The sequence below is a fragment of the Macrobrachium nipponense genome, chromosome 14 (assembly GCF_015104395.2).
Source record: "Macrobrachium nipponense isolate FS-2020 chromosome 14, ASM1510439v2, whole genome shotgun sequence".
Lineage (NCBI taxonomy): Eukaryota > Metazoa > Arthropoda > Malacostraca > Decapoda > Palaemonidae > Macrobrachium > Macrobrachium nipponense.
This window is the reverse complement of record NC_087207.1, coordinates 24,170,814-24,183,159: the sequence shown is the minus strand read 5'-3', so window position 1 is coordinate 24,183,159 and position 12,346 is coordinate 24,170,814. Positions and strand designations below refer to the sequence as shown.

Sequence of the window (12,346 nt, the reverse complement as noted above, 5' to 3'; positions counted from 1 at the left end):
GGTATAAGCTATCTTTAAAAGTAGGTAAGTATCCAAGTAATAAATCTTATTATGAAAATGTACTATATTATTTTGTTGTTATAAGTATCCAAATAATAAATTTTATTATGCAAATTTTTATAATTTTGTCTTAGTAAGTATCCAAATAATAAATTGTTTGAAAATTTATACTACGTATTATTCTTTTGTGTGTGCTTTGCAGGAAGTAAGACCCGGTGTTGGGAGTGACATACCAAGTGGCTCTGTCATTACCTTCCACTACAGTGCCTTCTTAGAATATGGGGATGAACCTTTTGACTCCACTGTCCTTCGCAAAAAACCTGAACGCAGGACCCTCGATGGACTTGACCTTCTACCGGGATTGAACATTGCTTTGAAAACAATGCGCAAGAATGAGACAGCTAGATTTCTTATTAAACCATATTATGCATTTGGAAAGGTTTGTGCTAAATGCTGTAAACTTTAGGAATTATTTTTACATATATTTTCATCCCTTTCCCTTGTGATGTACAGTGGTGTTACATATTCTCAACAGCTATATTAACCAATTATGTGTGAAGCTGATACTTTCTCTTTTCATTGTAAAAATGGTCTTTAAAAACCATGCTTATAGGATTCATGACAAACCCTGGATATAAGATGTATTTCTTTCACAACAACCCATAATTTATGAAAACTTTTGGTATTAAAAGATCCTAGTCACTTTCCTACTATTTTAAGAGAAAATCATTTTCGGGCAGGATAGCCACAAAACACGTTATGTTGTTTGTGTATAACTTGTGTTATTATAGTTCTTCATTGTGTTTAATATTTTGTGGTGGTAAGTGTTCAGTTTTTCACCATACTGTTTATGTGCTTATTTCATACTTGGTGGATGACTATCACATTAATGCACAATTCAAGGCTCTGTGGTTTGGTAAACCTCTCTTAGAGCCATCTAGGCTCAGTACCTCATTTAACACCAGACCTTTGCACAGGAGAATCTTACAGAGCTTTACAGTCTATTTATTACTCTAAATCCCTGGAACCTTTCTGCAAAGGGTGAACACAATAAATGCAGGAGCAAGGAATGGGAGCATTCAGGAAGCAAGAGAACAGGCTCCCTTTAGTTGGGTGGTCTCACCCCTTTTTAAACATAGCTCTGTAACCAGACATGTGTACATATATGATGTAGATAAATGTAGAGAGGATATGTTAAGGAAAGAAGGGAGAAAAACTCAACGGACATTATACATCAATTAAATATGAATCAAGTGTGACTGCAGGTAAACCTTGCTTTAGGACCCCATATAGTTAGTTAAAGCCTTTCTGGATGCTTGGCCTCCCTGACACATTCACATATCACATCTTGTCAGCTTTCTGCAGAGACAAAAAAAAAAAAAGAGTAGTAAATAATGCAAAATCAGGGGCAATGTTGGACTATAATATGTCGAGAAAAGAGATACGTATGAGTATTTACAATTCCTTTCTCATCTAACACAGTGCCTGGTTTTAATACCTGGAAGTGTAGAATAGTGACAGCAAGACTGAAGCATTACTGGTATCCCCCCCCCCCCCCCAACCCCCCCCCCCCCAAATATAGATATACGTATGTACATACTTCCATTAAGTAAATAATACAGTACACTTTTATGCTAATATTATGTAAGATACTCTTCTGTATAAGCAGTAGTATATACATATACAGCTTTTCATCACCATTATGTAAACACAGAATTAAATTTTAAAAATGAGGTTTGTAATTCCTGTGGACAAGTTTCATGCAGGTGAAGGCTATTATGTTTCAATATTATCCTGAACAGTGTATGCCAGCTGTTTTACTTCAGTAAAAATCAGTACTTAAGTACAGTAGTTATTGTCATTAACAGAGTTTCTTCAGTACTTCATACACATATGTATTGTAATGGTGTACATCTGTACATTATCTGATTTAAGACCGAGAAATTTTTGAAATTAGTTACTGTTGATTGTAAGGGTAAGAAAGTATCTAATTATCCATTTCTGTTTTAAGTGTTCATGTATTATATTACTCAGAAAGCATTGCTCTTACATATTTTGCATATTATGTGAACAAGATGAAAGGTTAAATTCAATAATAGTAATGAGAGCTATGAATATTTTATTTTTTTTTATTCACAATTTCATTATTTGAAAACCAATTTAGATTTTTGGCTAGTAATGTTTATCATCACAAGGAATTCTCAATTTTAAGATTATTGCCATGGACTATTCTATGATATATTGCAGTTGGGATGCCCTCCAAGAGTTCCTGGCAACGAGACTATTCTTTATGAAGTTCAGGTCATAAGTTTCGTCGATGCTGCTGCAGCTGACATGTACGAACAACAGGACCAGCAGTGTGCTACTTTTCAGGAAAAGTTGGAAGGGGCAAAAGGATACCATCGAAAGGCAAGTCTATATAATTGTGCTCCCACTAACTTATGAAGCATATATTCTTCTCAGACTTTTGAAATGTTAAACTCAGGGTGCTAAATAGTTATGGTACTCTAGTGAATTTTGAGAGTAGAAACATATCCAATGCTCCCATGAATTTGCTGTTTACCATTTTGATTATACAGGTTTTGTAGATTTTGATTCCATTACAATTAAAGTAACTTATTCAATGATATGAAGTGGTATTTCCAAGATTCTTAGCACGTTAGATTTCAAATAGAAGCAATTGCTTTTCATCAAGTACAATACAGCTATGATGTTTCATACCTTATGAATGGCTTTGTAATATGGATTCCTCACTGCTTTATCTCACAGATATTGCTCCTTGTTCAGAACAGAAAAAAGTTGGGATAATAGCACTGATGAACAGTGATTCCCTGTGATCGATATCACTGCAATGGTTTTAAGTCTCTAATAACATATACATAGATAGTCACTCATTTACTCAGGGTTTAGCTAAAACTGAAGAGGTTTTTATTCAAAAGAAACCTCAGAGAGTTCTTTGAATCTTGACATTAGTTATTTTTGTTTCAGAATCTGTCTCTACTTGAAAATGTTTCTGTTCTTCCAAGTCATCGTGTATTATTCAACCACTCTGATTTCTGGTATCTCTAAAAATAGTTCATGGGCTAATAGTTGTAGATGCTTTCAGGGCAATGACCTTTACCATGAAGGTAATCTTATTGAAGCAAAAAAGGCATACACTCGCGCAGCGTGGATCATGGAAGACACTAAGTTGAAAAACCAAGAAGAGGAAAAACAGTGGGGCACTGTCTTGATAAAAGTTCGTAGCAACTTAGCTCAAGTAAGTTGGTGCTTCGCTGCATGAGTCTGCTGTTTCTTTCACTAACCAATGAAATATAAATAGGTGAATGATTGGTAGCTATTGTATTGTATGATTGGCTTTTACATACAGTGGTACCTCGACATACGAAATTAATCCGTTCCGAGACGGCCTTAGTAACCTGAGCTTTTCATATCTTGAACCGCATTTTACATGTAAAATGCCTGATCCGTTCCTAACCCTACAAAAACACCCCAGTAAATTTTATAATAAAGCTAAAGTGACCAATAAACAATGAAATACTACAAAAATTTGGACCATTCAATACCTAACTTAATACGTACTACTAATATGTACCTGTAAGTAAAGTGTATTAGTGTACATGGTATACAAGAAATACTGTACGTACATACGTATGTATGTAGTAAAATGTGGAACCTTACCTTTCGAGTGAGGCTATCTCCGAAAGTGGCGACAGAGGAGGAGGACAAATGGCAGAAAATTTGTTACGTAGTATGTACACTTAACTTAACGAAACACATTGAAAATGTCAGGAAACATAAACTAAACTTTACGAAACACATTAACAAAATTGTAACACTTAACTTTACAAAAAACTTTAAATTATTATTATTATTATTATTATTATTATTATTATTATTATTATTCAAAATTTAAATTTCTTCACCACTTTCAACTTTCTGTTTTTTCGTAGTATCAATTGGATCTTCCTTTTTGCTTACTAAAGGCCTCTTTAAAAAATAACTATCCAAGGAAGATTGCTTCTGCCTACTTTTCACTATGTTCCTGAAACGACTCAGGCAAACGTCATCGAACTGCGCAAGCATACGACCTGTGTAAGCCTTTTCGGGGTGTCTCTTTTCTACAAATGATTGCACCTTATGAAAAGCAGCTAGAGCATCCTTAATTTCTGCCGTTGTCATAGGGTCGTCCTCCTCCTCCTCACTGCTGCTAGAGAACTCTTCTTGAACGACGTTATGTTGTATGGCCTCCAACTCCTTCAGGTCATCTGTTGTAAGCTCCTCTTGGTGCTCCTCGAGAAGGTCATTGATGTCGTCCTCGTCGACGACCAGCCCCATGGACTTGGCCGAGTGCAACGATCTCGTCAAGATCTGGTTGCGAAACAGTTTCAGGATCGTCATCTGTTCCTGAATCTGCAGCACCAGCTTTGCCCATGTTGAATCCCTCGAAGTCTCGGGCAAGCTTGATTGATGAGTCGGATGCATATCACAACATTGAAATGCTCCTTTTAAAATTCACGCAAGGTGAGGTTTGTGGTATCGGTGATGTCGAAACATCTCTTGAAAAGATGTTTTGTATACAGCTTCTTGAAGTTCGATATCACTTGCTGGTCCATGGGCTGGAGGAGAGGGGTGGTGTTAGGCGGAAGATAAAGAACCTTGATAAAATAATACTCCGCTAGGATATCTTCCTCGAGGCCAGGAGGGTGAGCAGGGGCATTGTCCAACAGCAGCAGACATTTCAGAGGGAGGTGCTTCTCTTCCAAGAACTTCTTCACTGTCGGCCAAAACACAGATTTACCCACTCGGTGAACAAAAGTCACGTTACCCAGGCTTTCGCATTAGCCCTCCACATCACTGGAAGCTTCTCCTTTAGCACTTTGCTCGAGGAGTCTTCGAATGATAGACAAGTAGGGGCTTCACCTTGTAATCCCCACTGGCGTTGGAACAAAGTGCGAGCGAAAGCCTGTCTTTCATAGGCTTATGCCCGGGTAGCTTCTTCTCTTCCTGCGTGATGTACATCCGATGAGGCATTTTTTTCCAAAAAAGGCCAGTCTCATCACAGTTGAAGACTTGCTGAGACCTGTAGCCTTCCTTGATCGTCATCTCGTTGAACGTCTTAATAAAGGGTTGAACGTCTTAATAAAGGCTTCGGCCGTTTTCGTGTCCGAGCTGGCCGCCTCCCCATGCTGCACCACCGAATGGATGCCAGTCCGTTTACAGAATTTTTCGAACCACCCATGAGAAGCCTTGAAGTCTGGGGTTGGCGTTGATGTCCCTTCTCCTCCGTCGTCTTAGGCCTGGGCAATCAAATCGGCAAAAATAGCGCTGGCCTTGTGGCAGATTGCCGTCTCGGTTATTGTATCGCCAGTGATTTCTTGGTCTTTTATCCAGACAAGAAGCAGCCTTTCCATCTCGTCATGCACTTTGCTCCTCTTGCTAGACAAAATAGTCACGGCCTTGGAAGGTGTAACTGCTTTGATGGCTTCCTTCTGCTTAAGGATGGTGCCTATTGTCAACAGATTTCGGCCATATTCCTTGCAATCGCATGCCAGCTTCATACCTTTTAATTACTGGCAGTCCCCGGATTACGACGGGGGTTCCATTCTTGAGACGCGTTGTAACCTGAAAATCGTCGTAAGCCGGAACATCATAAAAAATCCTGAGAAAACCTTACTTTTAATGCTTTAGGTGGATTAAAAACTATTTAAACTGCATTCTTATTGCATTTTTCATCAAAAAAACCTTCAAATGTTGATTATTTTGCATTTTTGGTGTCATATTTGTTCTGCCAGATCAGTGTTGTAGGCGTCGTAACCCTGGAACATGCGTCATAACCCTGGAAATAATTTCTGATGAATATAATTGAAAAGCATCTTAACCTCGGAACGTCGTAAGCCGAACCCGTCGTAACCCGGGGACTGCCTGTGTCTCCATCTTTGTCTCCAAAAAAAGCATCCTCTTCTTTCTGTGAACTTCAACTTTCTTGGGACCCATGACTATGTATATACTGTACGTAATTAAGTTATGTAGTATACGTATGTAGTAAAGTTCTCACACAACACGATAAAGTAGTACTACAACGAAATCACTAACGAATTTACGTTAATAAACGAAATTGTATAGAACGAACGAATTCCGCGTGCTTACGATAACGATGCTGCTGCTGAGTGGCCGAAAAAGCACGCCGCTACGTAGATGCATGATGGGATCATGGGAGAGATGCTGACCAATAGGAGAGCAGGATCTTATGGCGGTGACTAGCATCAGGAACCAATGGGAGAGCGGGAGGATGGTAGCGAGTCTACTCAGTTGGCGGCGCGCGAGTTTTAAAATTGTTATCGGTGGTCTGGGCGAATCTCAGGACTTTACAGCAACAGCCTTTCGTATCCTGAACTATTTTCGTATGTAGAGCCCAAAAAATCTTCGTATTTGCTTACATAACTCGAATTTTTCGTAAGTTGAGCCTTTCGTATGTCGAGGTACCACTGTATTGTATTTGCAAGGTAAATTTTGTTGTTGTGTGCTGTTTGATTATGTAATTGATGCAGAAGTGGTTTGGATGTTATTTGTCATGTTTATTTTTATAAAAAAAAAAAAGTTTAAAAATATGTAGTAATCATCAGGTGTTATCAAGAAAAATTTCCTTGATTATTATAAATGTTTAAGAACGTAGTAAATTAACCAATAAAATTACCAATAGTATTGAAACTTATGTTTAAATACTGCTGCACTTATATCAGAATTTAGAGCATGGCCATTATAATAAGAATCACAAGGCTGTCATAATGAAATGAATTTGAATAAATGTGATATGTTGACTATAGGTATTTTATCTACAAGCTGTAAATGTGGTGGAATTTTTTTTCCTAGGTATTTTTAGACCTGAAAGAACCTGCAAAAGCTTGTACCCAGTGTAAAATAGGGCTTGGCATAAGGGGAGTTGATGCTGATGACATAAAGTCTAAACTTCTTTACAGGTAAGTGTTCAGTATTAGTCTGCTTACTTCTAAACTAAGGTTAATACTGTAGTTCAACCCTGAATCTGGGGATCTTTGTTTATGTAGTCATGCAATATTTTGGTGTGTGAAGTTATCCAGTGTAATAAAAGGCAATTCTTTTTCATTGCATATTGATCCCTGACTGGTTGGAAAAAGTAAATTACCAATAAACCAAGAACAGTTATTGTTATCAAACAATATTAAGGTATGAAATTTTAGAAACTGTCACTCGGGCTCCATCCCTAAGTCTCTCTATCTGGGATTAGCCAAAGCCCTTCTCACCTAACTCTTCAGAAAATTTTGATAAAAATCGTAAAAAGATGTATGTAAGAGTGTTAACATTTTTTATGGTAACAAAATAAAGAAAATGGGAAGAGAACTCAGTAAATGATAATGAATCATATAGTATATTACTATATATGACGAATACAAGTATGACAGCAGCTCACTCAGTCATTTTGACATGAGCAAATACTATATTCTACTGTACCATGAAATGGTTTATTTCTTTTGTTATATGGGTGCTGAATGTGTTTCATAGTCATTTTCAAATGAAACCAGTTTAGATAAATGCTACTGTCATTTGGTATTTTCAAGAAAAAAGTAGAATCATTCATAGAAAAATAGTTACAGACTGCCATTAGGGTTTAAAAGATATGCGATCACTCAAATATTTATGACCAATCAAGCAATGGAAATATATCAGGACTGTAACAAGGAAATGTTCTGTCTGTTATTCATACACCTTCCATTTGGAACATGTTTTATTAAACATTAACTTATAACTAGGTCTAGGTCTTAATCCATCCCTTTGTCCTTGCTTTCTTGGTTCTCCCATAGGTTTTTGGTTTGCTCTGTCTGTATCTACTGTTTTTCTGAGCAACTGGACCTCTTTCGTTCCCTTCCCATTTCACAACAATATCGTCTCTGTTTTTTTTTCCCAGCTTCTGTTTAGAGCACTGCCAATTCATCATTTGTAATATGATCTTCCCACCATACTTTACCCATACAAGTAAAATTTAGAACAATTGGAAAAATAGCTTTCTGTTATGAACACCTTTAAGCAAGTCACATTTGAATATGAAAGACGTAAAGTCCCTTTTCACAATTTGTACAAACAGTTTTAAATCTCATAAGGAGGTGGGGTCTTGTAATAAAGTTCTGATAAGCCATTTCTCATTACCCGTAATGTCTCTGGTTTTGCTTAGAAATTTAGCATTACAAATTTAAATATTAATTTCGTAAGTTAATTGAAATGTATTTGTGCTGAAACAACAGCCAACCATGATTGACAGGCCTTGAGTACAAATTCAATAAAGAATTTTTTGTCAGTGTAATACCCAATAGTTTTTATATTTCATATCAAGTTTTCAAGAACTTCCCATTTATTAAATAAGTTAGTTATTGTGTATCATTTTCTGTAAGAACAAACTGTTTGATCCTACCCAGTGAGATAAGATTCCCAGCTCACTGAAATAGTTGGACTTCCAGCAAGCTCAGAAGTTTTTGCTTAGACTATGCTTTTATAGTGTTGTATCAAAATTTAGATATTTTTCTTCCTTTTTGGCGCATTACAAAGTGGATGACTGACTGTTTGCAAAAGATTTCTTTATTCATCTTGTGCATGGGTGTCTGGTGAACGTGTACTTAATTTGTTTTGTTGGCAATGATTAATCAAGATAATTTTTGTTAACAAAGATTACTTTATATGCTTTTACTTCAGGTATGGAAAGGCAAAAATGATGCTTTGTGATTTCAATGGTGCTGTCAAAGAGTTGAAGAGAGCTCAGAGGCTCAGACCACACAATCTTGATATAAGTGAAGCTTTAGAGACCCTGCTAATCAAGAAGGAAAAGTATGAACGACAGGAGAAGTTCATGTACCAGAGAATGTTTCAACCAAAAACCAAAGCAAACCAAGAAGCCAGTCAGGGTTTAGAAAGCTCTAAAGATCAAAACTCCAACATCCTTGATGTGCGACCAGAGTTCAGAGAGGTTATAGACAAACAGATTTTTGAATTTTCAACCAATCCAAATATTAATGAGCTTCCATTTCCTTTTAACCTTAATCGGGATGAGATTGCTTACATTGCTGCAGCAGCTAAAGCTGCTGGCCTGCTTGTAACTGTTAAGCAGAGGGGAATGGAAACTCTTTTGAAGATTGCCAAACCATAAGGATACTTATGAAAGACGATCAGTAAATTTTACCATGTTTTTTATTTCTGTATGGAAGTACCTGAGGTGGAGATGCTGTGATCAGTAGCTGTATATTTTCCTTAAAATTACATCATGATTTTTCCTTTGTAGTTCTCTTGGTAAGTTGGTAGTTACCTATAGTTCTTACATTAAGTTGAACAGTTGCTAAAGTAATAAAAGTACATGGTGATATGTGTGTATGTGTATATATATATATATATATATATATATATATATATATATATATATATATATATATATATATATATATATGTATATATATATATATATATATATATATATATATATATATATATATATATATATATATATATATATATATATATATATATATATATATATATATATATATATATATATTATATATATATATATATATATATATATATATATATATATATATATATATATATATATATATATATATATATATATATATATATATATATATATATATATATGTATATATATATATATATATATATATATATATATATATATATATATATATATTATATATATATATATATATATATATATATATATATATATATATATATATATATATATATATATATATATATATATATATATATATATATATATATATATATATATATATATATATATATATATATATATATATATATATCACACGCACACACATACACACACACACACACACACAATACATACATACATACATACATACACAACATAAACAGGCAGTCACCAGTTATCAGTGGCCACAGTTATTGGCGATCTGGTTTTATGGGGTTTGTCTAGTGCTGAAAGTGAGCCGATTTCTGGTTATCTTTGCCGATAATAGAGTATTGGCACCAATACATACCTAACAGAGACACTATTAACTGGTTATTGGCACCAAAATCCTGTTATCAGCGCCAATTATCGGTGATTTTCACTTAACATTAAGCCCTCGGAACAGAACCCCCTGCCGATAACCGGGGACTGTGTATATATATATAATTATATATTTGTAAATGTATTTGTCACAGTGCCCTCTTAAGATCTCGAGGCTTTGTAGTGACAAGTGTATCCAAAAAAAGAGCAAAGAATTTGACAAGTTACGTGGGCATTGTGGTATTACATTTACATATGTATTTGGTAAAAGTGACACATACATACATTTTATATATGTTTTGCTTGTGACTTTTGTTATTTTTTCAGTGTTTCACATAGACTTGTGATTTTTTAATAACTTCCTTATTCATAGATGACTCCTTTTTTTTGGAACATTCTATTTTTGGTTTTTGATTGAATTTATATAACATTATGTATATAAATTTCTCAATGAGTACCTTTGTTTAGAACACAATTCATACATCAGAATAACTTCTATTACTAAGCGAAAGTGTATTCTTTCATGTGTAGGTTTATTTATCTTAATTTTCTTATATTTTTGGTGCTGTAGATATACTGTAATACAAGGTTTGTAGTCAGGTAGTATTGGGATTTTGTGTACTACTGTACGTACTTGCATAGTACTTCATTTATAAGAGTTAGATTATTTTTTTATGAGTATTTCTTCCATTATAAAGCAAATTTATTTAATTGGGCCACTAAAAATTTTAGTGATGAAGTGTATGCCAGAAGTCATTCATGAAAGGTAAACACACTTCTTTTTTTGTACCATTTTTGTCAGCAAAGCAATATTATGAAGCTTAGAAAATCTAGTTTAGTTAATGATAGTACATATGTTTCTTTGTAGAATTAGCATTAATATTACCATACATGGCTTTCTAGAGTAAGTTAGGTTGCAGTTGAAATTTTTTGTAATCTAGAAATTGGTAATTAAGAAGTTTATGTTATTAATATAATTTGGTGTAAACAGACAACTAAGTTAGCATTTGTTTTATGTGTTCATAGACAGTCCGCTAATCAATGTGATAACTATTGAGATTGTTGGTGTCAAGAGGTAAGACCTGGAAGCTTTGCTAGCCTGACAGTGATAGTGTTATAATAATAATGATAATGGAGAGTCCTTATATCATGATGTTGCGGGCTCTCGAGTAAGAAAACACAGGCAATGTTGCATACCACTTCCAAAAAGTATTATAGCCCCTGTCAAACTTACAGTTACGTATCAGTATTAATATCACTGCAGGATTATTTAAAGGTTAAACTTACAGTTATCAGTATTAATATCACTACAGGATTATTTAAAAGGTAAGCATTATTATGTGGTGTCTCAACAGAAAATGATGTTCATCTCCAACAGAACAAGTTACGTATACGTACTAGTTCTCAGGTCCTCTGCTAAAACAGACCTTTAAGAAATGTTTAGAAAGGATATTACTGTATATGGTGATGGTCGCAGTATAATTGCCCTCATGCTTTAAGAAATAGTTTCTAGAAAACAGAGATTCTGCAGAGCTTCCAGTATCAAATTTGAGAGCAGATTCTAATAGTGTTAGAATTGCAGAAAGGATGCATAGTGCATTAATACTATTATATCTGTAGAACAACATTGCCTTTGGAAAACTAATCAATTAATCAAGAAAGCTTAGTTATACTGGAGATCAGCCTTCCAGTAACCTCACTTGTGACATCATTTCATGATATACATATTCTGGTTCTCTGTAAAGGTTGGCAGCAATGTCTTACTGCATATTTTGATTAAGTAAATGATTAAGAAAAAACTAGGCTATGTTTTATTAGACCAACAATTATGTTACTAGAATAGACAAAAAAACAAAGGTCCCAGAGCTCCACCCTGAATAGTGCTGGCTGTAGTGGTTCTATGCTTACTAAGACCTAAGGTGTGGAGTAGCTACAGCCTGAATGATGAGAAAAGAAATAAACATACATATACCATTAGTATTTACATCTAAAACTTATAAAGAATTTATAAGGTCTATACTACTGTGTGCAATGTGTACAGGTATTGGCAAAGAAAATGGAGAATTGAGAAAGTAAGGGAAGTACAATTCCGTAGGGGGATAGTTCTGTCAGTGGACCTCATGCAGTGCACTGTAGGCATTACTTTAAGGTTCTTTGCAGTCTGCCTTTGGCCCCTAGCTGCAACCACTTTCATTACTTTTACATTACCTCCTTTCATATACTCTTCCTTCTTCTTACTTTCCACCCTCTCCTGGCACTTGATTCATA

At 34.9% G+C, this 12,346-nt stretch overlaps 1 protein-coding gene and 1 long non-coding RNA gene across 5 annotated transcripts in view; both read left to right on the top strand.

Moving 5' to 3' along the window:
• Nucleotides 1-9,404, top strand: part of LOC135226394 (inactive peptidyl-prolyl cis-trans isomerase FKBP6-like) — a 125,005-nt gene extending 115,601 nt beyond the window's left edge. For all 4 annotated transcript variants that reach the window (XM_064265878.1, XM_064265880.1, XM_064265877.1 and 1 more), the window contains exons 5-9: nt 203-439; nt 2,248-2,409; nt 3,107-3,259; nt 6,874-6,980; nt 8,725-9,404. In XM_064265878.1, the coding sequence (XP_064121948.1) occupies nt 203-439; nt 2,248-2,409; nt 3,107-3,259; nt 6,874-6,980; nt 8,725-9,175 (1,110 nt within the window). In that variant the 3' untranslated portion in view covers nt 9,176-9,404. The remainder of the gene's footprint in view (nt 1-202; nt 440-2,247; nt 2,410-3,106; nt 3,260-6,873; nt 6,981-8,724) is intronic.
• Nucleotides 9,405-9,875: 471 nt separating this feature from the next.
• Nucleotides 9,876-11,880, top strand: LOC135226393 (uncharacterized). The gene is made up of 2 exons (XR_010317218.1): nt 9,876-11,301; nt 11,355-11,880. It is a non-coding gene; the product is annotated as an uncharacterized LOC135226393 (long non-coding RNA).
• Nucleotides 11,881-12,346: the final 466 nt, after the last annotated feature.